At 43.3% G+C, this 27,424-nt stretch overlaps 1 protein-coding gene across 1 annotated transcript in view; it reads left to right on the forward strand.

Annotated features, from left to right (window-relative positions):
• Nucleotides 1–27,424, forward strand: part of rad50 (RAD50 homolog, double strand break repair protein) — a 43,689-nt gene that overhangs the window by 4,148 nt on the left and 12,117 nt on the right. Inside the window, exons 5-24 of the mRNA XM_084073231.1 lie at nt 695–880; nt 1,308–1,512; nt 2,029–2,157; nt 3,031–3,196; nt 4,075–4,133; nt 4,598–4,732; nt 5,897–6,103; nt 7,039–7,221; nt 10,268–10,425; nt 10,683–10,858; nt 11,790–12,027; nt 13,641–13,830; nt 14,838–14,964; nt 16,342–16,535; nt 18,039–18,149; nt 20,639–20,731; nt 20,952–21,065; nt 21,741–21,868; nt 24,596–24,697; nt 26,595–26,717. Of these exons, the coding sequence (XP_083929357.1) occupies nt 695–880; nt 1,308–1,512; nt 2,029–2,157; nt 3,031–3,196; nt 4,075–4,133; nt 4,598–4,732; nt 5,897–6,103; nt 7,039–7,221; nt 10,268–10,425; nt 10,683–10,858; nt 11,790–12,027; nt 13,641–13,830; nt 14,838–14,964; nt 16,342–16,535; nt 18,039–18,149; nt 20,639–20,731; nt 20,952–21,065; nt 21,741–21,868; nt 24,596–24,697; nt 26,595–26,717 (3,024 nt within the window). The remainder of the gene's footprint in view (nt 1–694; nt 881–1,307; nt 1,513–2,028; nt 2,158–3,030; nt 3,197–4,074; nt 4,134–4,597; nt 4,733–5,896; nt 6,104–7,038; nt 7,222–10,267; nt 10,426–10,682; nt 10,859–11,789; nt 12,028–13,640; nt 13,831–14,837; nt 14,965–16,341; nt 16,536–18,038; nt 18,150–20,638; nt 20,732–20,951; nt 21,066–21,740; nt 21,869–24,595; nt 24,698–26,594; nt 26,718–27,424) is intronic.

The raw sequence follows: 27,424 nt of genomic DNA on the forward strand, positions 1-27,424 counted from the left end.
TCTTGTGGCCAAAGTAATTGCGATAACGATATTATCATTATCAATGAAAATATGCTTAAAACCTCAAATGCCACTTTTGTGAACTTGAATCCCAGCATCCCTGTTCTGGGGGGAACGTTAACCAAAAAGCGCAGATCTTCAAGCTCACAACGCAATGCTATTTTTGGCGAAGCGAATTGGTGTAGAGTGAAAAAAAGAGCGTACCAAGTATGCTTTTTACAGGTCCGTTTGACTAAATGTAGAGGGTTTAAGTGTTACCGGATATGCGGCTTGGCCGGGCGTCCCGACAAATGTAATTGGCCGTATTCAAGATTGGGAAGCCGGATGGAGACGTTTACTGCACTAGCGAGTAGTAGCGACTCTACAAGGTGATCAGGGGAGCTGAACTTTGGAAGAATAGCATATTCCTCCACATGCGTCACATCCTTGTGGTTACTCTCCTCACTGTCAGGTGAAAAGAAAAGAAACGTACTGGTGGAGTGAATTGATGGGCCCACCAGGGGCGTCATGGGGGGGGGGAGTGAATTGATGGGCCCACCAGGGGCGTCATGTATAAATGCTGTGTACGCACAAAACAGAGCTCAAAAACATTGTACGGCAGTTTCTCTGCAAAAAAACGCAGTTACGTATATACTCAAAGTTGCTAAAACCATCAGGCCGAAATGAAGCCCCATCTCTTTTTGTTTCCCCTCAGGGACGGCAAGAAGGTGAACCTGTCGTCCAAGTGTGCGGAGCTGGACAGAGAAATGATCGCTGGGCTGGGTGTGTCCAAGGCGGTGCTCGACTACGTCATCTTCTGTCACCAGGAGGAGTCCAACTGGCCGCTCAGTGAGGGCAAACCGCTCAAAGAAAAGTTTGACTCAATCTTCGCTGCCACAAAGTAAAGCCAACAGTAAAGTTGTTGTCATTGTTCTGTGAATAAAATGTTATAGAATTGTATAACGATATAACTTATACCATTGGGGTGGTTGTATTTGTTCTCCCTGCTCTTCTATTGAGACGTTTAGCTCCTGTGTCTAGGTTGGACACGACCTTTGACACTATCCTGTTTCTGGTTTGACACGAATTTTGACCCAAAGTCAAAACAACATTTCTCCCCAGAGAAAGCAGGCAAGCTCTATTAGCTCACTGGTAAAATGTCAGCACTTGCGCAGGTGACGTGTGTGTGTGTGTGTGTGTGTGTGTGTGTGTGTGTGTGTGTGTGTGTGTGTGTGTGTGTGTGTGTGTGTGTGTGTGTGTGTGTGTGTGTGTGTTTGAATCCGTTTCATTTCGGTTATAATGAAAATGATAATGTGTCCATCTTCCAGGTACATCAAGGTGTTGGAAACCATGCGTAAGCTGCGTCTCAAACAGGCCCAGACGGTCAAAGAGTGTCAGATTGAGCTGACCTACCTGAAACTGAACAAGGAGAAAGCCCAGCAGATCAGAGACTCGCTGTCCTCCAAGGAGGCGGAACTGGCAGTGTCCAAAGACCGTGTCCAGCAGATAGACGGCCAGATAGAACCACTGGAGGTGGGGCCCCGCTCTCTCTGTGTGTGTGTGTGTGTGTGTGTGTGTGTGTGTGTGTGTGTGTGTGTGTGTGTGTGTGTGTGTGTGTGTGTGTGTGTGTGTGTGTGTGTGTGTGTGTGTGTGTGTGTGTGTGTGTGTTAGAGCTCGACCAATCCTGATGATTTTTTATCCTGATGTTGGAGTATCCTCAACCACCGATTACCGAGGTTGCGACCAATATTTTGTCAAAAAAGTGCGCCATTTTCTAATCATATATGAATAACTAAAGTTATTTAGATTATCTTTTATTATTGTTTAAGCCCAATTCAAACATTTTCAAAAATAACAAGCTCATCACATCGCGATAGCTTGTAGATCAGCTGTTTGAAAAAAAAAATAGGGGCCCGAAGTGAGAAGTTAAAGAAGTTGTAAGAAGTAAAAAAGAATCCGAATAAGTCGTAAAATAGGGTAACAGTATAATATATAAAAAAAACACAGTACTGTGTGTCCCGAGATATGACTTCATACTTGACGTTGCAGAGGCGAATGGACGACATTGATCGGGACCTGGGCAAGGTGGTGAAACTGGACAACGACATCAGGGCTCTAGACAGCAGAAAGAAACAGATGGAGGAAGACAACAGAGAGCTGGAGGAGACAATGGAACAGGTCGGACACGGAAGACAACAAGACTTTCACACATTCTGTTAAACTACTTAAACCATATGTACGTTGTGGTATGGAAATAGCCGATCTACAGTATAAGCTCCCAACGGGTCGCATTGCGACGCGTTGTGAGCTTGTAGATCAGCTGTTTTCGCTGAAGGCTTGCCTATTTTCAACAAATCCCATTATGACAGTCCCACAATAGGGATGCTAGTTTTTAAATAAATGTTCGGTTTAAAATGATTTATGCTGAAATAAGTTTGTATTGACTAATTCCAACACGCTTTGCTAGTTTGGGACGGCTATCAGGGTAGAAGACAGGGTTAAGCAATTATCTCTGGGATTGGTATTTAAGATGGTCAAAGAGACAGTGCCCTCAATACCCTCATACCTGTCAAACTACTTCTCCAAAGTGAGTGACAGCCACAACACTAGAGGGAGCAACCATCATCTGGTACCACCCACATTTAGAACAAACATGGGAAAGTTCTCATTCTACTGCTCTGCCACCAAAATGTGGAATGCCCTGACAGGCTGACACACCCATTAAAGGATGTGTAACACTGGTTTCTTCTCAAAATTGGCTTGAAAAAAAACTCTTATCAGGAGACCAAAAGGGGAGGTAAATGTCAACAACAAAAGAACAAATACAAACACTAATGAACAAAAGAGATAGGAACATTACATGTATTATTGTGTTAATTTTGTATGCTATGTAAGTTGTAAGTCCCCAAGACCTTTTTGTGTTATCCTTAATGTCTTACTCTACCACATGCTGTTTTCATTTCTGACTAATACAGTATTCAGTCAATCAATCAAAACCCCTTCCTATACCCATGCCTAGCCATTAATGTGTGTGGTGTTTGCGACTGGCAGGTGTTCCAGGGTTCAGACGACCAGTTGCAGGACATGTACCAGAATCATCAGAAAACAGTGAAGGAGAAGGAGAAGAAGCTGACAGACAGTCAAAAGGAGCAGGAGAGAACCACCCGGGAATGGCAGAGACTCAACAAAGTCAAGTCTGACCTCCTACAAGAACAAGGTGCGTATTTTAACTTCTTTATTTGGATTTTCAATTTAACCCATTAAGACCTGGAACTGTGTCATTTTTAGATTTGAGCTAAAAAGCATTATTTTACACTTTGGGCTATTCAAAAATAGCAGATATACAAGCTCATAGCTATTTTTGAAAAATCGTGAAAATGTGTGAAAATCTTTGAACATATATTTTTTTAAAGCGAACATTTTGAACTCAAATCGTTGCTTCTGGGGGGGTCCCTGGAACAAAATATTTTGATGGGGGTCGGCGGCCAAATACATATCATTTTGGGGGTCCTTGACATGAAAAAGATTGAGCACCACTGATATAGAAACATACGTTTTTCAGAATACTGTTGAGATTTAGGAGACATGTAGAATCGGCTTCAGGTCTCAATGGGTTAAGAAGACATACATCATGTCAAAATCCAAATGGAGTCAAAAAAAGATCATGATCACAGTTGTCTGTATACGCTAGACACAAGCGTGCAGTTATGGATATACGGTAGGTGACGGCGTCTTTTCATGACGGCATCGTGAACATGTCAAAGGAACATCCAATTTCTAAAATAAAAGGGGGTTTGGGGGTCTTGGTATTATGACGGGAGCTCTCAACCCCATCACTAAATGTATTGTTATATTGAGATGAGGCAAACCAGTAAGTTTTAACAGCTTTGTTAATATGGAAATATACGTCCAGTGGCACGGTGCAGTTCTTCAACAATTACACACACACACACACACGCACACACGCACACACGCACACACGCACACACGCACACACACACACACACACACACACACACACACACACACACACACACACACACACACACACACAGAGAGAAGAGCATTACAGTGACTTTCTTTCTGTTTCCCTAGGTCGTCTACAGTTGGAGGCTGACCGTCACGCTCAGCACATCAAGAGTCGCGACTCTCAGGTCAGTGTGTGACGCTCTGTGGTCAGCCACAGCCAACACTTTATTGGCAGGTAGTCATTCTCAGTACCAGCTCTGATTTTCTGATTGTTAGTCATCCATTGACCAGTCCGCTAATGGAACTCTTCTGCTAGCAAAAAATAAACAAGTAAAATGCTGCACTAGACGAGACGTGAGTCTTGTTAGTTTCAAACATTTTGTTACCATCCCTCATTTTTAATGCCAGCATATGCCGTTACAACTTCGTTGTATGATGGTTTTGTGTGCCGGAAATAGACGATCTGCAAGCTCACACAACACATCTCGGATGTGGCGTGTTGTGAGCTTGCAGGTCTGCATTTTTCAGCGTGCGATACCGCCAACGGAGCATAGATTAAGCGTTATTCTCCGTCGCTCTCCATCTCTCCCTCCCTCCCCCTCTCACGTTCATCGTCTCTCATTTCTCTTAACTTCCCTCTGTTCCTCAGGTGCGCTCTCTGTCGACCTATCTGGAATTGGACGGCTATGACCGGATGCCGTTCACAGCGCAGCAGCTGCAGAGCTTCCATCGCCATGTGACAGACAGACTGGAGCAAGAGAGAGAGACAGCCAAGCAAGTCGTGGTAAGGGGAAGTCGGCTCGCACATGATCTGTGTGTGAGGTTGGTAGCTAGGCTAAATGACGTGTAGTTATAGTGTTATAGGTAGAGGAAAATCTCATGTTTACAATACTTTCCAGCCACTTGCAAACCTGCATATTGTTTGCTGTAGGCCGGTGTATTGGCAAGAATCTGGTGATACGATACATATCACTATACATGGGTTAGGACTCAATATACAGTATTTACAATTCAGGCATTTAGCAGACACTATTATCCAGAGCGACTTACACGTGCGAAATCAGATTAAATGACATGAACCCTAGTCAATATAATATTGTGGTATATTGTGATACTGTAATCAAGACAATATATTGCAATTAAAAACAAAACAAATAAGTAATTTTAGGGAAACTCTCATAGTATAAAGAACACAGCACCATAAAAACTGAGTTCTGCTGAATGTATCACAGACCCTGTAACATCCAACATAATAGCTCTACTTTCAGTGCAATCTGAGTAAAGGAATGAACATTTGCCTATATCAAAAAAGTACTTGCGGGAAATAAAATTAAGACAACAAATTAACAAGAAGGGGGGGAAAAGCAATTAGAACAGTGGCATATGCATTTATATTTTTCACAGTCCCTGTAACATCCAACATCATAGTAGTATGTTTTGAGCAATCTGATACGTATTTGCCTAAATCAGTTTATTTTAGATAATGTATTTAACCCATTGAGACCTGAAGCCGATTCTACATGTCTCCTAAATCTCAACAGTATTCTGAAAAATGTATGTTTCTATGTCAGTGGTGCTCAATCTTTTTCATGTCAAGGACCCCCAAAATGATATGTATTTGGCCGCAGACCCCCATCAAAATATTTTGTTCCAGGGATCCCCCAGAGGCAATGATTTGAGTTAAAGATGTTCTCTTTAAAAAATATATATATTCAAAGGTTTGCACACATTTTCACGATTTTTCAAACATAGCAGATCTACAAGCTCGTAGCGCGGCACTCGGTGCCGCGCTATGAGCTTGTGTATCTGCTATTTTTGAATAGCCCAAAGTGTAAAATAATGCTTTTTAGCTCAAATCTAAAAATGACACAGTTCCAGGTCACAATGGGTTAAAAATGCAATGTTTTTTTTTGAGAATGGGATAAGTGAACTGTTTGCACTCGTTCAGCTGGACCTGCAGGAGAAAGAGCAGCAGAAGCAGCAGTCTGTCGATGAGCTGAGAGACAAGAAGACGGGCCTGGAGAGAACAGTGGAGCTGAAGAGGGACCTGCAGGGCAAGAAGCAGCTGGAGCTGAGGAACCTGAAATCAGAGCTCCAGAGGCTAGAGGGCTCCTCCAGCAGGCTGCAGCAACTGGACAATGAGCTGGCCAAGGCGGTAAGGCTCACACTGTACATAAACACAACACACACACACACACGCACGTACGTGTATCGTTGCTGTCAGGCATAAACCTCTTCCATATTCTAACTTTTTGAGTTTTTTTTCATAAATGAATGCCCTTCTTGATCATACTACAGTGTCACATAAAAGTAGCAGATTTGCAAGCTGGAAACGTGGCGCAAAGCGACACGTTTTGAGCTTGTAGATCTGCTACTTTTGCTCACACTGTACGTAAACACACACACGTATATCGTCGCTGTCGGGCATAAAACTCTTATCTCCATATTCTACGTTTATGGGTTTTTTCGTAACTTTCCGGTAATGCCCTACTTGATCATACTACGACACTACGTAAAACAACTAAATATTAATCAGGCATAACCCCAACCCCTAAACCTAACCTCTAAATGCCTAACCAAACCCCAAACTGAATCCTCTCCTAATTGTAAGCCTCACAATGTCTATTTCTCTAATTCTACCATACTTGTGGGTGTATTTGGCCCACACAAGTATACTGATGCAAGTGCAAGCACGGGTTCACACACACGCACGCACGCACGCACGCACGCACACGTGCACACTACTGTTGAAGGTGCTACAGTATGATACAACTCTGCATTGTGAAGGTCCATTGATTTGCAATCAGTTTGTCAACCTCCATAAGCTGCATTCAGTGGTGTAAAGTAACTAAGTACATTTACAAACCCAGACTTCCACTGGTAGTGGATGGGGAGTCTAATGATTATCGAAGTGCGCCACTGAAGCTGGTATGTATGTACATCCATGTTGTCCTCGTCGCCGTCCTCCTGGCATCGCAGCCCCGCACCGAGCCTAAAAACAAGCGCTCCACTTCCATTCTACCTGGAATGCCAATCTACCTGTGACATATATATGTGTGTGTGTGTGTGTGTCCGGCTCTCCTGGTGCAGGAGCGGGACTTACAGAGCACTCTGCAGAGCTCTAACGTGGAGGGGCTGAAGGCTGAGGTGGTGGATCTCCAGAGAGAGCGAGTGGAGCTGGATCGCTCACAGCGGCAGCTGGACCAAGAGATGGAGATGCTCAACACTCACACCACCGCACGCACACAGATGGACATGCTGAAGAAAGACAAGGTACCATGCGTCCCCCCGTTCAGCCATGCCCTGATAAACCTCGCATCCCATATTTTGGGCATGTCATTATCGGTCGAAATGTTATACGAAACATTTGAAAATAGCAGAGCTACAAGCTTGTACATATGCTGTTTATGCCGCTCGACGCCGTCATACGACAAAGTATTCACACTTGCAATGCAGGTGGAACGAACAACCCCTCCCTCCCTACTGGGAGAAAATTAAAAGGTGCTTCTCTGTGTGCTGCGCCAAGTCAGTGCTCTTTGTTGACGATCAGGGTTATAACTGAATGAATGGAACCAATGCCATACTTGGTGGAAATTAAATAGACCTACAGTACGGTATGGGCATCGGGTTGTGGCCCATCAACATCAGCATGTTGGCTTGAACTTGGGAGGCCCTTAAATAGCTGCATTATGATATGTAGCGATAGACTATTTACAATATATATTAACACGTTTATCTTTGAAAGTTCCAGCAATAAAGGGTTCACACCACAACGACAGCTGTGAACAGTATGGTTAGGAATGCTTTCAGAGTGATTTGACGAACAATAGAAACATTGATATTGTAGGAGCAAGTTTAGGGTTAACAGCGCAGACCGTTCTCCCGGTCACAATGGGTTGAAGGAGAAGTGAACATAAAGTATTGCAGAGATGACCCAGGGGAGCTGAGAGAGTAGTAGAGAAGAGTAGTGACACAGCAGAAACATCTGGAAGCCAGTAAGGGCAGGTACACACTGTAGGACTTTTAAAGTGGTCGCGGAGTCATCTAATCGTTAAGCATTACACACTGCAGGAGTTTATTTCTTGAAATCGGCTGTCATATATCGTTGTGGTTTTCACACTATAGATTGATCCCCGACCAGGGATTCCACACTAGGATGCTATCCAGAGTTAGACCCAATACATGCATACATTTGTTTTTATTCCAATTCATTTTAACAGACCTCTACCGTGATATTATGCGTCTCTCGCTCGTTCGCTCTCGCTCTCGCTCTCGCTCGTGTCAAGTGCAGAGAAGCCGTGTTGCCATGTCCGCTTATCATAAGCGACTTTGGGCTTGTTTTTTCTGTAAAGTTGCCTGAAAGTGTAGTTGCTTACTCGTTTCCTAATGTTGTTTGAACCAGTTGTTCTCAAACATTTTCATGGCAAGGACCCCCAAATTAATATTTGTCCTCAGACCTCCCCCCTTCTGAAAATATGTTGTGCCATAGACCCCCATACAAGATCTGTGTGGATTTGGAAAATATTCCACAATTTTTATTTTATTTTCCAAGATTTTCTTCTTTAAAAATATCCCATCTACAAAGTGAGCTTGTAGATCGGCTATTTTCAAGTATCCAATGTATTTGTATATAGGTTTAAAGTGCTCATAGTCGCTTTTGTTGGGCTTGTTTTCATAAACCTGGTTGCTTATTTCTCTCGCAAAATCTGGCAACACTCACAGACACACCGACACACACAGAGCTCGCTCGCTCTCTCGTGTGTCTCTCTCTGTCTCTCTCTCTCTGTGCAATAGTCTCAAATAAACAGGCCCCCCCCCTTCGAGCACGCTCGCTCACTCTCATTCTGTTTTATAATAATGTTTAACTTAATACAGGACGGTATGTTTGTTGTGTTGTTGTTGTGGTCAGGTCCTGCGACTAGCCACGGTGGCTGTGTGCTCTCATTGGCTGTAGCGTGCAATGCCGTGCATCGCCTCGCAGAGGGATCTCAGCCCATTTTCAGCCCATTACTGTATGATATTGTCTGATGTCCTGTCTGGACAGAGCCGAATATCTAACCAGCTAAATATTTGAAAACGGTCGGGAAGCCATCGCCGAGTGTAATTATCATGGCCGGTTAGCGGTTACTCTAGCTGTCCCCAGGGATAGGCATGGTTAGGTTGCTCGAGAGTCAGCAGATAGGTCTCGCAGAGGACACTTAGATCCCATGGTGATATGAATGCAATAGAGAAGAGGAGGGGTGACAAACTAGGCTAAGGGTAAAGCTGATGTCAGGTTTAATTGTTATGAAAACATGTTTATGGCTTTCTGTGGTGAGAACAGTATTGTGAGAGAGGGTGACGCATGACCCCTCAGAGGTTTGGGAGACAGGGAGATGCCGCGAGTCAGGAGGGATTGATTGAAATTTGTATTAGGCAAAAAGAATGCAAAACATCACAGTTACATTTATAATACTTTTTTTCTAAAAGGTCCGTCCAAAAAAGTCCTTGCGAACTTGTTTCCGTTGAGGTCCTTGGTATTCATTTCATAGACATATATAGTAGCAACCAACCTGTTCAATAACAACATAAAAATATACAGAGAAAAAAAATACTTTGTACAAAAAAAAGAAGATAAAAAGAAAAGAGGAAAAAAGCATGAAAAAAATATATATACAAAAAAGGGGATGGGGTCGTCTGTCTACCGGGAAACTGGTACTACCTCCTCTTTTGGGAGGGGGATATAGATTCTGGGGGCCCCTGAAACGATATAAATATGTCATGTAAAGGAGAGGAGAGGGAGATTCGGATCATTATGCTGCTCACCACGCTGCTTGCTGTATCTTCGTTGCTGTGAACTCTTCTATAATAAACCTTTGTATGATGTAACTTTCTTGACTGGACATGGACATGCGTTCTTATACCACCTCACCTGAAGATGATGACGATTACTAGGACCTCGTAAATCAACATCTACAATATCAAACATGACATCATTAGTATCTGTTTCTTTCTACTGTAGAGCCAATTGAAATGGCTAATGGCAGGTTTTTAAACATATGTTTAACCTCATGTTTAACCGATCATATTATGATCGAGGTTACGCTGAGGCTATTATGAGGTGTTATCAACCATGCTATAAAGGTCAACGGGTACGATAACAAACCGGTGGACAGCACAGACACACACAGTCAACTGACCAGGCCAGTGTAAGCAAGCCTGTTTGAGTGACCTTTCTTAGTGGTAATTTGACTCTCCTCCACTGCTCTCCTTCTCTGTTGCCTCTTCCTCCCTCTCCTCTCTTCTCCTCTTTCCTCTCCTCTTCTTCCTCCTCCTGCAGACAGAGAAGGAGGAGCAGGTACGCAAGATCAAGTCTCGCCACGGTGAAGATCTGGTGTCTCTGCTGGGTCACTTCCCCAACAAGAGAGAGCTGGAGGACTGGATCCATGCCAAGTCAAAAGAGATCGACGGCACCAGGCACAAGCTGGCCAGGCTCAAGTTAGTCACCTTTCCACAACCTTACTCTAGGCTTCGGCCCATATTCCATAATATATTGAATAATTACTTCAGATTTTCTTTAAATCTCTCTCAGTGTGGCTGTCGATAGATAGATAGATCCATTTCACACGAAAAACATTGTTGCCAGTTGTTTCTTTGTATGGCTGACAGTAAATGACACTTCAAGTACAGTCCAATGAAAGAAGAGCTGAATGATGATTAATCCAAATTTAAATCTGACCTCATGGTGTTTACAGTAAAGATCTGGCGTCCAGCGAACAAAACAAGAGCCACATCTCCCTCGAGCTGCGCAGGAAGGAGCAGCAGTTGGCCAGTGATCAGGAGAAGTTCTTCAACGTGTGTGGCAGTCAGGATCTGGACCAGGACCTGGGGAAACTACAAGATGAGCTGGAGAAGACCTCCAAGCAAAGAGGTGAACGGTTAAGATACAACAGAGTGACATTCTGTAGTATAACCCGGGTTTGAGAATGAGATTAACTCATTCAATCCGGGAACGCATCCGTGTCATTTTAGATTTTAGCTATAAACATTATTTTATACTTTGGCTATGCAAAAATAACACACATACAAGCTCAACAGTGCCACGCTATGAGCTTGTATATCTGCTATTTTTGTTGCTTATATATCTGCACATTTTTTTTGCAGTTAATTGTACGAGTTGTAGTAGCAGTTATAGTAAGAGTTGTAGTTATACTAGGAGTTAACAGTAGCAAGGGGTCTTCAACAGGGGTTCCGGGACCCCTAGGGGGTCCTCAGAGTTACTACAGGGGGGTCGCCAAATCTTTGTGTGATGGGATATTGTTTTTCTTTTTTTGACATTAACCACTTGAACCCTAGCATCCCTACTCTAAGGAGAACTTTAGCCGAAAATAGACGATCTACAAGCTTGTAGATCGTACAAGCGGTTTGGTGTAGAGGGAGAAAGGAGCAACCCAAGTACAGAGTGAAAGGTCAAGTTTACTAGTTATTGAGAGTTTAAGTGGGTAAATGTCTGGAATGAACAAAAAACATTAATTTACACAACACTGATAGTCAATGAAGCTAACTATGATGAGATAGTTTATTCTGCAACACAATGTTATACAATGTAGTGGTGGTCCCCGCTTCATCTGTCTCAGTTAAGGGGTCCTTAGTCTGAAAAACGTTGGAACTCTAGTAGCAGTTGTAGTAGCAGTGATGGTAGGAGTTTTACTAGTTGTAGTGGTAGAAGCAGTAACAGTTGGAGTAGCAGCAGTATTAACAGTTGCTTTTGTAAAGAAGCAGTATTAGTGGGACATGCAGTACATGAGCAGCATACTGTACTGTAGCATGCTCTCTCATCTGTTCTGTTTGTCTCTGTCCAGCCATGCTGGCGGGCGCCACAGCCGTCTACACCCAGTTCATCAGCCAGCTGACAGAGGACAGGGAGCCCTGTTGCCCCGTGTGTCAGCGGACCTTCCCCGCCGAGTCCGAGCTGCAGGACGTCGTCAACGACATGCAGTCCAAACTGAGGCTGGTGCCCGACAAGCTGAAGAACACTGAGCAGGACCTGAGGAAGAAGGAGAAGAAGAGGGATGAAATGATGGCTCTCAAGCCTGTCAAGTATGGAGGCTTAACCACTCAAACCCTACTGTGTGTTGTATGTCAAATAGCGAAAATACTAGCTCATCTACCTGCTCACAAAGTGTTGCAACCCAACGCGTTGTAGATCTGTAATTCTCTATAGCAGATCTAATATCTATTTATCTTTAATATCTTATGTATTAAATTGATTAGTTTGAGTCGCAGTTTCAGCCCTACTTCCTTCTGTCAAATATAGTATCCACGTTCTCGGGCGATCAGGCTTCTGTCAAATACAGCGATCAGCCATATGACAGCTAGTCAGCTTCTGTTGTTGAACTACAGCCGTTTGCTAGTGATGAAGCAAATGTTTGCCAAAGTTGTATCTGCTTGACTTTCACAAAGTGAAGCTAGCCACATCATTTATTTTGCTGGTTCACTAATAAAACTCTCCATCGTAATTCGTAACCCCACATTTATTTGTGTTTAGGACAAAGGCCATAGCTAATTCCTTCCCAGTACAGTGTTTCTAATGTCTTGTGGACATAGTTAGGAGGGTAAATGCAAGTGCAAATGTACGGTGACAAATACAACCCCAAAAACAAATGACACATGTCAGACACTAGTTGCATTTCCAGGCAGTCTGGTGGCATGATAAATCTAAAATTCTACTTCCTTTACAGATCACATCTTGATGCTTATTCAGGTTTACAGCTTATCACAGAGATAGACTAGTGCCTGCTAGTAAACGAGTGCCTGCCCACCACCGCAGAGTCTGGGTGATCAATTGGCATAACTAAATTGGGGAGATAAAAAAAAAAAAGAATCAGTAGACCGAATGCGAGCACAAAGGTAACAATTAATGTGTTCAAAATTGGCTTTTGTTTTGTTTCTGGGAATTAATTCTATTTTTTGTGTATATTCTGTAAGTTAGCAGCAGGTGCTTGCAGGAACTCAATACAAGAGTTGTGTTGTGTGAAGATTTCATGGGTACTCAATGTCATGTTTAGTTGTGTTGCGCCACTAGATGGGGCCAGAGGTGTTCCCTCCCAGTCTTAACTATACTTTCACCATGACTTTTAAAAACTTTAGAACAACTGAACTGCCCTCCTGCTGTTTTTCATGCACATTGGGCCCTACTTTGGGCATGTCATTATAGGTGAAAATGGTCAAGAATTGTAAAAATTCACGTGTTATTTTAGCTATTAGTTGTACAAGAAAGTATTATAGGGCTTAAGAGGTTAAACAAAATGCAACAATAAAGAATAATGATAAAGATTGAATGTGCTTTCTAATAGATGGAGAAGCGTTGAGTCCGTCACAGCCTGAAGACCAATACCCATCATTGCTAGAAAACACTCAACACAGTACATCCACTTTACTACAATGTGCTTTGAAAATGGTTTGAACCACTCTGTATATTGTGGCGTGATCTTACTCTTCCAGTGTGGAGGATAATTCTAGCTAGTAGCCACAGTAATAAACGCTGCCTGAGTGAATTCTAGCCTTACCAGACTCCTAATATCCTAATAAAGCGGCTGATGTTGCCACAGGTTCTTCCATTCATTCACCGAGATATGTGATGAACCTCCAAAACCTCCCAGAAAGGAATAAGAAGAAGTTGCTCAAATAACACATAAATGTCTCTCTCCCAGGCGGTCCATCGTGGAGCTGCAGGACAGGGAGTTGCCTGAGCTGAGGAACCGCCTGCAGACTGTCAACAGAGACATCGAGAGGCTGAAGGGAGACGTGGACGATCAGGAGACCCTGCTGTCCAACCTGGTGTCCGAGAAGGACACGGCCACGGCGTGTCTGCAGGACATCTCCCTCATGGACAGATACATGGTAACGTTGTTCGTAATGCATGTCTTACGTCCTCAGATTAACCACATGGGCATGGGGGGGGGGGGGGGGGGGGGGGCTGCAAACCCTGAATCCTGACATGTGGCCTATTATGTCCTTGACCTTTTCAACCCAAAAGTTGTTCATCTGTTCTGGTCAAAATGACCCATTCTTAGTTTCATGAAAATCTGTTCTTGAGTTATTTTGTAAACATGCAGACACACAAACGGGGCCGATTTCAGTATCATACCACAGGACTGTACAGAATATTATAGCTGGACCTGGATGGGAAGAAAGGGTTAATTAAAATATTACACCTTCAACCCCTCAACACCCTGGTTTTATTTCTCTCACTCTCTCACTCTCTCACACTCTCTAGTCTAGACCACTCCTCTCCATGTTACCCTGTCTCACTCCGGAGACCACACCACTACACGTCACTCCGTCTCACTCTACACCAATCCTCTCCATGTTACCCTGTCTCACTCCGGAGACTACACCACTACACGTCACTCCGTCTCACTCTCTAGTCTACACCAATCCTCTCCATGTTACCCTGTCTCACTCCAGAGACCACACCACTACACGTTACTCCGTCTCACTCTCTACACCAATCCTCTCCATGTTACCCTGTCTCACTCCAGAGACCACACCACTACACGCCACTCCGTCTCACTCTCTACACCAATCCTCTCCATGTTACCCTTTCTCACTCCGGAGACCACACCACTACACGTCACTCCGTCTCACTCTCTACACCAATCCTCTCCATGTTACCCTGTCTCACTCCGGAGACTACACCACTACACGTTACTCTGTCTCACTCTCTACACCAATCCTCTCCATGTTACCCTGTCTCAATCACTCCAGTTTAGAACCCTCCTCTCCTTGTTACCCAGTCTCCCCCTCTCTCCAGCCTAGACCACTCCTGTCCTTGACACGCTGTCTCACTCTCACTCTCTCTCTCTCTCATCTGTCTGCATTGTGCTTTCTGCTTGTTCTTCCTCCAGACGGATCTGAAGGAGGTGGAGAGGAAGATGGCCCAGCAGGCAGCCAAGCTGCAGGGAGTGGACCTGAGCAGAACCATCCAACAAGTCAGCCAGGAGAAACAAGAGACCCAGCACAGACTGGACACAAGTATGATTGCAACACGCATGTATTGCACGCATGCACGTACACACACACGTACATACATACATACCGTGCTTACAGTTGTGAATCCCTTTACTTTGTTGGCTCAGCTGTGGAGAGCGTTGGGGTTAATTTATACTTGTCAACGTGTTGCTCAACGCTCAACTCGAAAACGTATTTTATGTTCCTTCCTTATTTCTTTCCCCCCCATTGTGGTCGACACAGTCGTGGGACAAAGTATAAATTTGCCTTTAGACTGCTGATCTAAATACCCTTGGTTTCGTTGTGAGTTTCATCGAGTCATTCTAGATGCATCAGTGTTTGTTTACATACAGTGGACAGCATCTAGACTTTGTTGGATAACCACTTAACCCATTATAACCAGGAAAGCATCCGTGTCATTTTAGATTTGAGCTATATCTATATATAGCAACATATGTTTTTCAGAAAACTCTTTGGATTTAGAACAGTGGTTCTTAAAAATTATCTTCTGGGGTCCCTGGCACAAAACCTTTTCAGATTGGGGGTCCACGGCCATATACATAATCACAAAAGTTCTCAAAAGTTTGAGAACTACTGATGTAGAAGGCATTTTAGGATTGGCCTAGGATTGGTATTAACCCATTGAGACCTGGAACTGTGTCATTTTTAGATTTGAGCTAACAAAGCATTATTTTACACTTTGGAAAAATCGTGAAAATGTGTGCAAATCTTTGAATATGAATACTTTTAAAGCGAACATTTGTAACTCAAATCTTTGCTTCTGGGGGTCCCTAGAACAAAAATATTTTGATGGGGGTCCACGGCCAAATACATATAATTTTGGGGGTCCTTGACATGAAAAAGATTGAGCACCACTGATATAGAAACATACGTTTTTCAAAAAACTGTTGGGATTTAGGAGACATGTAGAATCGGCTTCAGGTCTCAATGGGTTAATAGGTTAAACACTTATTGTTAGTTGACTGGGGCCCTACAGGGACACTAAATCTGTATTGTATGTCCTCTCTTCCCTCACTTCCATGTCCTCTTAACAATTCCGTTTAAGTAAAGGAATAAAAAAAAAAACTACGTAAAAAGACCTCTTTACTTGTGATCTACAGACACAACCCTTCAGACAAAGTCTGTTCTCACCATAAAGAATAGAGGTGTGTGTGTGTGTGTGTGTGTGTGTGTGTGTGTGTGTGTGTGTGTGTGTGTGTGTGTGTGTGTGTGTGTGTGTGTGTGTGTGTGTGTGTGTGTGTGTGTGTGTGTGTGTGTGTGTGTGTGTGTGTGTGTGTGTGTGTGTGTGTGTGTGTGTGTGTGTGTGTGTGTGTGCACGCCTCTCTCTCACACACAACAAAGAAACGAGCATTTCAGTAATATTCCTCCCTCTCATCCCAGCGTCAAGCAAGATAGAGCTGAAGCGTAAGCTGATCCAGGACCAGCAGGACCAGATCCAGACGCTGAAGAGCTGTGTAAACGAGACGCGGGCCGAGAAGCTGCAGCTCAGCAGTGACCTGCAGAAACAGCAGCAGCTGCAGGAGCAGAGCGTGGAGTTCACCACCGAGATCCAGATGTTGACCAGGGAGATCAGGGTAAAACCACCAGGCTTACAATTTAGGCATTTAGCACACGCTCTTTATCCAGAGCGACTTACAATAAGCAAGGTAAACGCATACATTAAATGCATAGAGACAGTTTAGTTCCCCAGTGATCTAGGACAGTGGTTCTCAAACTTTTTCATGTCAAGGACCCCCAAATTGACACTTATTAGCCCGCGGACCCCCATTTGAAAATATATGCCAGGGACCCCCATAAGAGAAGGTTTTTACGGCTTTCTAGCAGTGATTCTCAACCATTTTAATGTCAAGGACCCCCAGTTTGACATGTATTAGGGCTACGGACCCCCATTTAATGGCATTTCTATTACTTGGACCGCAATTTATATTGTAAAATCTATGTCAATTTAACTCTGAGAGTGTACAAATGGAACCAAATGGACCCGTAAGGGTCCATTTGGTTCCATTTGTACACTCTCAGAGTTACAGACCCATAAGGGTCCATTTGGTGCCTAATCTATCATTTAGCTCGGGACCCCCTGGAACTCCCTCAAGTACCCCTGGGGGTCCCCGGACCCCACTTTGAGAACCAATGATCTAGGATCATAGGTAAACCAAGAACCTTGCATCAGTCTAAACGGTATAATAATCTGCACATTGAAACTACGTCAACAAATGAACCTGGCATCTGTCTAAATAACATGCTATTTGAATTACATTTTAACCTTTGCATAAGACTACATAGTCGTCAAGGCTAGGTCAAGTGCTGCGGGCTAAGATGGAGTCTGAAGAGGTGAGTGTTCGGATTAGGGAGTGAGTCTGCAGTTCTAAGTGCAATGGGGAGTTTGTTCCACAGTTTGGGAGCCAGAAGGGGGAAGAGTCTGGGACGTGTGGAGCGTTGTAACAGATGTTTTAGCCAAGGTTCAGACAGCTTCCCTGTGTTGGCTGAGCTGGGTGAGCGGGAGAGGTTGTAGGGTTGGATCAGGCTTTGAAGTAGAGTTGTACCGATACCGGTATCAGAAAAGCTGCCAATACTGCCTAAATAAATACTGGTATCGGCGGGTATGCCAGTCGGGTGTGCCGATCTGATACCACAGTATATGTCACATGATGATATGTAATTTTCAATAAACAATTATTTTATATTTTCAATGTTTCAGTTGATGTTGCACTACCTGTTTTACACTCTTTCTGTGCCATTTTATTACTTTTTATTTTACTAACTTGTAGCTGCACTTTTATTAATGGAATTTGTATTTATTCCTAGATCAGTGGTTCTCAAATGTTTTTAATTTCAAGGACCCCCATAACTCTGAGAGTGTACAAATGTCAGTGTACACTCTCAGAGTTACAGACCTCCAAGGGTCCATTTGAAACCCCCTCAAGATACCCTGAGAGTTCCTGGAACCCACTTTGAGAACCACTGTCCTAGAATTTTTTTCTAATCACACAAGTCTATCGGATAGGTACTCGGTATCAACCGATACGCAAGTTCCATGTTCTCATCTCTCTCTGCTGTACCTCCACCGCTCCATCTAGGAGGCCAAGGAGCAGCTGTTGCCCATGTCTGCCGCTCTGGAGAAGCTCCAGCAGGAGAAACAGGAGCTGGCGGAGCGAAGGAGACAGAAGCACGAGGAAGGACAGGAGAAGGTAAGGCACCGATTCGACCCCCAGTTGGGCTTCATGTCCTTCTGTTTCAGTGGTTCTGGCAACTTTTCCATGTCAAGGACCCCAAAATGAATATGCATTTGGCCCCATCAGAAAATATTGTTTCGCCTGTGACCCCAATATAGAGTTCTTAATTTCAGTCGGGCCGACGAATACATTTAAAAAATATATATTAATAATAATTCTGTTCTGTCAATCTGTCTGTGTTTTGTATTTATTAATTATGAACAGCAGCGCTGTCAGTGTGGTGTGGTGCTGCACTGACAGTGACTGCCGATGGATTGGGTTTTAAAACGTTTGGAGAGGCTATGTGCAGGCAGCGGAGAAAAGACAGACTGAGGGCGCCTGATGTATACTTAATTGCACGCTGGTAGACATTCAATCTGCCGTGGTCATGAGGTGGTACGCAAGGGATAATTGACGGGTCGCCGGTCATTATTGAGAAATAAATCCTGACAGGGTGATTACACACCAACGCTTAGCGGAGCTGTCAATTATCCCGCTTATTACGCGGCTATTTAATAAATAAATAATACATTGACCCAAAAGTAACAACAAAACAGAGTATTTCCTTGCTTACGGCAATGACAGAAAGTGTTGCGCTGGTCGGACACGGTCGCCTCGGAAAACAAGGAAGTGTTGATCAAATAGAATACATTTTCGGTTACCGCATTGTTTATTTCTCGCTTCAAATGTTTTCCAAAACATTCTTGAGAGCAATGTTTAGCTGTAAATGACATGGTGTGTTTGTTTACATGGCTGTCATGTTGGATACTGCATCAAATGCAAGCAGCGCAGATTGATATGAGCCACGTGCTCTGAGCCTTTGATTAGACAGCGATCTGTTATCGATCTCGTCAGTCATTATCAAGAAATAGCACACCGCTGAATTCAGTGATTGACCAATTAGAATCAAGCATTCAACCAAGCCATGTAATAAGTGGTGTTGTAGCCTAGTTAGGAGAAAGAATAGCCTGTGCTGCTGCCTGCATTTACATTACTAAAGGTTTCACAGCCGCGGCGCCTCAGACGCGGAGAAGGCAGACAGAAGAAGCCCGATTTGTACTTTGTCGCATGGTGGTGTCTGTCGCTCATCAAACATAGCATAGATCTGCAAGCCCAGAATAGGAGGCTGATGAACACATCTTTTTCAGAACCTCCCCATTTTCTTGCCAAAATCCTTTTTTTAAATCAGTGGACTCAATAACTATGCCATTTATCTGGGGGTTTAAAGCGCACAGAATATCAAAGACACATCTATATAAACCTAGAGAAATGGGTGGATTAGGTTTACCATGCTTTTTGCATTATTTTTGGGCAGCGAATGTAAGGGCTCTTGCGTACTGGCAGGATGGCTACAAATCAGAGGTCTCCATCGACACTCCTTCATGGATTGCCATTGAAGAAAATGACACTAAAAATATCTCTCTTCCAGCACTCCTTTTTTCAGCTGTCAGAACTCCCACTCACACCAAGATGGATAACTTTGTTATTTCGAACTGTCTGAAAATCTGGCAACAAATCAAAATAGACTCAATCATGCATTTCCCCCATCTCTCTCAGATGTGTCTTTTAACAGTTGGAGGCTTAAAGTTATAATCACCTTACAAGACCTGTATATTGATAAGTAGTTTGCTTCATTTACACAGTTAAAAAACAAATTCTCCCTCCCCACTACCCACTTTTTTAGATATTTGCAAGTACGAAATTATGCTTGCCAATCTGTTCCTAACTTTGAGGAGCTCCCTGAAGATAGGTCACTCTATAAACTTTTATTAGGTCCACCTGAATCAAAACAATTAATTTCCAAATTGGTAAATACTTTCTCTGAACAAATAAACTTTATAGCACATTCGTTGAAAATTGCCTGGGAGGATGAATTAGGCATACAGATTGGGGATGATGTCTGGGAGGAGGGTCTCCTTAGAATTCGGTCATGTTCTGTTAATGCTCAACTTCAATTAATACAATTTAAAGTTATACACAGACTCCATTACTGAGAGAGAGAGAGAGACCACTATTCCTTCAAAGCACCTCAACGTGTGATATGCAACTTTTTATGAACAACTGAACATGTGATGTTGCCATTTCGCCAACTATTATATGTCCGTTCTCTCACTCTTTTTTTTCACTTCGGGGCTATCAGGCCAGTCTCGGGCCTCAAATTCTGGTAATTGTTCGGGCCGGCCCAATTCAAGCCCGGTCGGGGATTCATTTTCAGGCCCGCTGAGAACTCTACCCCCACACAAGATTAATGTTTTAAAATGTTTCAAGAATATCCAAAATGTGTCACATTTTTGTGACAAATTGGTCTACAAGCTGTGAACTTGTAGATGGACTATTTTCAAATAACCCATGTATATAGGCTTAAAGTGCTTGAACTGATTTTGATGCTATATTAACTAATTAGGCGATTTCATCACCAAATTAGTTGGTCACTAAAGTCCGTATTCATTTTGTGTACTGGACAGATCAACGTCATCAAAGACAAACTGAAGACTATCACAGCTTTGGAAAGAGACATCGCCAAGTACATTGAGGAAGGCAAGGAGCAGTATAAAGAGGTAAAATGCATACATTGAACCCCTCCAGTATGGACTTGCATACTGCATGAACACACAAACTAGCACAGCCATAATCATTTCCCATACAGTAGTCTTCATTTGCATTCCAATGTCAGTGCTTAATTTGCTTATACCTTTTGTGTGTGTTGTGTTTTGAATGATTTTTTTAAAATACTCGGATCAAACATAATTTCACGTCACTGTGTGTTGCCCTTGACAGCGAAAGGAGTGCGAGCTTCAGGAAACGAACACGCATCTCCACGAGGCCGAGAAGCAGAGAGAACGGATCAACAAGGAGATGGGAAACCTGCGTCAGGACATTGACACTCAGAAGGTGCCTCATTTTTTCCTCAGTCCAGGTGCCTTTAGCGTTGGCGTCCACACAAATGGACCAGCATAGAAAGTCCATCTCTCTCTTTTTTATTTTTTATTGATTGAATACTTAATTAGTCAAAAGAAATGAACGGCATGAAGTACAGTACAGCATTTAGGTCAGAATATTAACATATTAATACATGTCACACATCAACAAATACAAACCACAGTCTCCTACCACAGCAGGGTGTCTGTGTTCTTTTTCCACCACTGCTTCAGGGTGACATGACTCAAGCCCTGAGATAATACTGTACTCCCCAGTTAAAATTGGAGCTGTTGCTGTATTTAGGTCAGTCTCAACTTTGAGACATTACGTTTCCATATCCACCGAGAATCCACTCCACATCTCCATGTTGTCGCTGTCGGGCAGAAAGCTCTTATCTCCATCTTTTTTTTTCTTTTTTTACTCTTTGTGCTTTTTTTCTTAAATGAACACCCTGCTCGATCATACTACAGTGTCACACAAAAGTATCAAAAATAGCAGATCGATCCACAAGCTCGAGGCGCATTTTGAGCTTGTACATCTGCAATGTTTTTGCTATTCTTGAATTTGAATCCTGAGAAGTAACAGTTTTGGGAAATACTGTATGAGGTTTCCACTCCGCAACTCCATGTCCGTGTTTGTGTTGGACAGGTCACAGAGCGCTGGCTGCAGGACAACCTGACCCTGAGGAAGCGCATAGAAGAGCTGAAGGAGGTGACGGTTAAACGCCAGGAACTAATGAAGGACATGGGCAACATGCAAGTCATGCAACTCCAGAAGTAAGGGAACTACATTGATATAGGCCTGCTGCACCATTATGGTTCAAGTGAGAATCCTGTGAGAATTCGGGGACCTGTTTTGGTGCTCGCCGACAAAACCTCCCGATCTGACGCAGATCGGGCTGGGCGAGGTTTTGGTCGCTGTGTGTGAAAAGCTCTGCGAGAGGATGCGGCCACGATAATTAGGCTTGGCGATGGCTTCCCGACCGTTTTCAAATATCTACCAAGTTAGTTATTCGTCTCTGTCCCAGACAGGACATCAGACAATATCATACAGTATGAAAGGGGCTCAGACCACTCTGCGAGGAGATGCATGCTACAGCCAATGAGAGCACATTACAGCCACCATGGCTAGGGCAGCGTCGCTGGATCTGACCACAACAAACAGTCCCTACCGCAATATTACCATCAAGTCCTGTATTAAGTTAACATTATAAAACAAAATGAGAGAGTGAGCGAGCCTGGTGGGCTGTTTATTTTAGAGGAATTGTACAGAGAGAGACAGAGACAGAGAGCTGTCTGTGTGTGTGTGTGTGTGTGTGTGTGTGTGTGTGTGTGTGTGTGTGTGTGTGTGTGTGTGTGTGTGTGTGTGTGTGTGTGTGTGTGTGTGTGTGTGTGTGTGTGTGTGTGTGTGTGTGTGTGTGTGTGTGTGTGTGTGTGTGTGTGTGTGTGTGTGTGTGTGTGTCATGCGTGTCTGAACAGCGTTGCCAGATGTTGCGAGAGAAATAAGCAACCAGGTCTATATTTTCCAAATCCACACAAATCTTGTATGGGGGTCTATGATGGCACAACATATTTTCAGAAGGGGGGTCTGCGGACAAATACATATTATGTGTTGTTTAAACAACATTAGGAAACAAGGCCAAATAAGCAACTACACAAATAAGCCCAAAAAAACGCACCCCGCAACAACCAATATTTACAAGCAACTCTACAGAAAAACAAGCCCAAAGTCGCTTATAATAAGCGGACATGGCAACGCTGTTACTGAATTTCATTGCGCACTTTTAAGCTGGTTGACTTGTTCAGAGAGAGAGAGAGAGAGAGATATATACATACAGAGAAATAGGGAATTCATTATTTAATTTCAACATTCAATAGCGTCCTGTCTTGGTCTCGCACATATCACGGGAGCTGTGCACGTTTTCATGAGACGTCGGTTAAAATGAATTGGAATAAAAACAAATGTATGTATCGGGTCTGGATAGCATCCTAGTGAACTATCCTACAGTGTGCGATCCCTAGTCGGTGATCAATCGTATAGTGTGAAAACCACAAGGATATGTGAGAGACGATTTCAAGAAATAGACTCCTGTAGTGTGAAATGCTTAACGATCAGACGACCCCGGACCACTTTAAAAGTCCTACAGTGTGTACCTGCCCTTACTGATAATGACGTTCGCGAGTGTCTGCCCTGACACTCCGCCAAAATGATGTTGGCACTGGAAATGTATTTATGTATTTTAGCATGAATAAATACAGTTTATGACGACATGTTGTTGCATTCCAATAAATCCTCAGGGCCCAAGAGTTCAAAATCTATCCGAACGGATCAGATTTGGATTTTGGGTGTGAAAGATTAGGGCTGTGAATCGTCCGCTATCTCACAATTTGATTCCAATTCTTGGGGTCACGATTCGATTTTCAATCGAATCTTTCCGATTCAAAACTATTGTAAAAAATCGATTCTCATTCAAAAAAAAATCCCAGATCAGTTTAATCCAAATTATTATATTGTTATATTGTTTACACCTCAGCTGTGCTGAACTGAAAGTAACTGGAGTTAGTTTTAAAAAAGCCCTTGAATATGACTGAAGACATGATAATGTTTAATGTGATTATGATAAGCTTACATTTCATATCACAAACACTGATTAAAAACTCCTGTAACTTAAACCGGCACTTAATGTTTTTTTCCGACAAAATCATATTTCTTATTGACATAATGCTTGCTGTGATAATTCTATTGAATGGATTGATATCTTTAACACCACCTTATGGCTGATTGAACAGTAGCGATTCACAAGTAAGACGCGCGAACGCTGGAAGCGAACGCAGCTCGAAAATAACAATAAGAAGAATAGAAAGGAATGAGCAATTACTTGGCATCCGGCCTGAAATATGCACAAATGACATGAAATTCTTAGATATGTCAATAGATGAACTTGTGTAGATGCTTGTAGATGTGTTTTTTTTTACTGTAGCTGCTATATTTATCTCAGAGGAGTGTAATTAGTCACCGAGGGGCAGGCGGATTTCAGGCATGTTTGTGTTTTTGGGGCAAACTGTTCTCAAACTACGGCGTTTTCAACTTGCCATCCGGCCTGAAATATGCAGAAATGACATGGAATTCTTAGATATCCCAATAGATGAACTCGTGTAGATGCTTGTAGATGTTTTTTTTTTTACTGTCGCTGCTATATTTTTCTCAGAGGAGTGTATTTAGTCAGCCAGGGGCACAGGCGAATTTCAGCCACACTGTAGTGCATGCAGGCAATGACAGCATGAGTCACAGGGGGGCAGCCAATGAGAGCGTGAGTCACATGGGGGTGTGGCTGCACACATACTGCACACAGACAGACAGAGACACAAAGACAGCACGTTTTCATAGTATGCTCCACTTGCGCGGCGCGCCTCCTTCTGCTGCGTTCGCAATCAGTTCTCTTGAGATGTTCCCCTGTGATGTTTTGTCTCATCGTGTGTTCCCCCGTTTGTGTGTTTCTCCAGGGAGCGTCGTGAGTTGGACCGCAAACTCGAGGACCTGAAGAGGAGCCGCAGCATGGCGCTGGGTCGCCAGAAGGGCTTTGAAGATGAGATGCTCCGCTACAGGTTAGATTCAGTGGTTCTCAACTTTTTTTCTGGATCAGGGCCCACTTGAAAATCTTGAGAGGCGTTTGCAGCCCACCCATCCGACCACTTAACACATTGGCTGCCATGGACGCAGATCTGCGTTCATTTGCGCAAAAGCCCGCACGCTGCCAAGAACGCAGATCTGCGTTCTTTCAAAAAAAAAAAAAAAAAAGTTTTTAGACTCCCAGACACTTCCTTGTAACTTAAAACTTAAAAATTCTGTATCTCGGCTCCTAAGTACTTTTTTTTTCTCATTGAAAAAGTCTGGCAGCCTACTGTAGGGAAAAAAAAAAAAAGATGGCAGCCAATGTGTTAACATGGCAGCCGAATGGCCCCCGTGTTAAGTGGTCAGATGGGTGGTCAGATGGGTTCCGCGGCTTGCCAGCTGCCGGCAAAAAGGACCGGGATCTTCCTGCTCAAAAATACATTTTAGATCCACCCTGTGAACACAACATATCGTCGCTGTCAGCTATTTTTTGCTACTGTGGGTGCAAAAGACCAGCATTCCAGGCCTTGAAGGGGTACAAGCTGAAATGGAGAAGATGAGATTAGGACATCGGACAGATGTTGATTGTATTAAGGGTAGCTGTATTGGGAAATACACAGCAAAAAATTCCTAATTCAAATGGAAAAAGAACATGACAGTGCTTGCCCAGAGTTAGAAGGAGTAGAGGGCCACCTTGGGAACATAGATAGCCAAGCTATCTATGTTCGGTTAACAGGCTCCTCCAGTGAGCAGTCCCGCACCAGGATGAATGAGGAGAGGAGAAAGGGATGGGGCAGAATAGGCTCTATGCACAGCAGCCATATTGGGAATGAATTGGGCCCCTTCCTTACTTCCTTCACAGGTGTCACCAATAATACTAATTAAGGTGCTGTTCCATTTAGTGTGGTATAGTGGTTGTCTTATTTTCAAGGACGCCCATAACTCTGAGAGTGTACACATGGAACCAAATGGACCCTTACGGGTCCATTTGGTTCCATTTGTACAGTCTCAGAGTTACACACCCACCATAAGGGGCCATTTGGGATCCAAAATGGAGTGTTTCTAGTGAGCCAACTTGCACAATATCAGCACCCTGACCAGAATGGAACAGAGCCTTCATTAATATCATTGGTAACACCTGTGAAGGAAGTAAGAAGAGGCCCAATTTATTTCCAATATGGCTGCTGTGCATAGAGCCTATTGGATGAGCAATAAGGTGAAGTCAGGTTGATCTCTGGAACATAACGGGAAAGAGCCTGACAACAACACTACTTACAATGTTTTATACATCGTCATACAATGTCTAAAACAATTTATGAAAAAAAACAACATAAAAAGGTGAAATATGGTGTCTGCCCGACAGCGACGATATATGGATGCTGAGCTGCAATATGCTGTGTGCCAATGTACTGTATAGCAGGGGTCTTCAACAGGGGGTCCGCGACCCCTAGGGGGTCCTCAGAGTTGCTACGGGGGGTCCGCCAAATCTCTGTGTGATAGGATCATTGTTTTTTACATTAACCACTTGAACCCTAGCATCCCTATTCTAAGGACAACTTTAGCCGAAAATAGCCGATCTACAAGCTCACAACGCCTCGCAGGGCGAGGTGTTGTGAGCTTGTAGATCTGCTATTTTCGGCAAAGAGGGAAACACGAGCAGACCAAGTACAGAGTGAAAGTTCACTAAGTATTGATGGTTTAGGTCGTTAAATGTCTGAAAATACACATTAATATGAATCCAACATCTATGAAAAGCTTTAATCTGCAACACAATTTTATGTAATATATAGTGGGGGTCCCTGCTTCATCTCTCTCTCAGTTAGGGGGTCCTTGGCCTGAAAAGGTTGAAGACCCCTGCTGTATAGTATACAATATACCTGTTTTATGCAGGAAGGAGTTGCGAGAAGAGCAATATGACAAAGCTGATGAACGCTACAGAGACAAGATGATCATCATGAGAACCACAGAGCTGGTCAGCAAGGACTTAGACCTCTACTACAAAGCTCTGGACAAGTGAGTGCTCTGCACACACACACACACACACACACGCGTGCGTACATACAGATACACACACACACACACACACACACACACACACACACACACACACACACACACACACACACACACACACACACACACACACACGTATTACTATTCTTGTGAGGACATACACATTTTAGGACAGCATGGAAAATAGCTGGGGGAAAAATGCCAGTGAATGGCAAATCTACAAGCTCACTACGTGTCACAGCGTGACATCGCCGCACACCTATGTTTAAAATAAGGATAACTCTAACCCCGACCTCTAAACCCCAAATCTCAATTTCTAATCCTAACCTTAACCTCAACCTGAATCTTTTCCTTATTGTAAGCCCAAATCTTTTTCAACCATAAAACACATTTTCTTCTTGTGAGGACCAGGAACATGGTCCTCATAATTTTTGTGAATGTTTTTCAAATTCTACTATACTTGTGGGGACATTTGGCCTTGATAAGTATAAGAACTCACTCACTCACTCACTCACACTATTTCAATGCACTATTCAGAAGTGTATCATTCTTATAGTATATGACTTGTCAGATAAGATTTTGAATAGGTTTGGGGTCATTCAATGCTTTGTAATATCCAGTTAACATCTCTGATCACCAAGCAACCAATCTGCTAGCAGTGTGGTGTTATTCTTCTGAGATGCTGGCAGCCAGCAGTAATAATAATA

This window comes from Gymnoscopelus microlampas, assembly GCF_963454915.1.
Source record: "Gymnoscopelus microlampas genome assembly, chromosome: 12".
In the NCBI taxonomy this organism is placed as follows: Eukaryota; Metazoa; Chordata; class Actinopteri; order Myctophiformes; family Myctophidae; genus Gymnoscopelus; species Gymnoscopelus microlampas.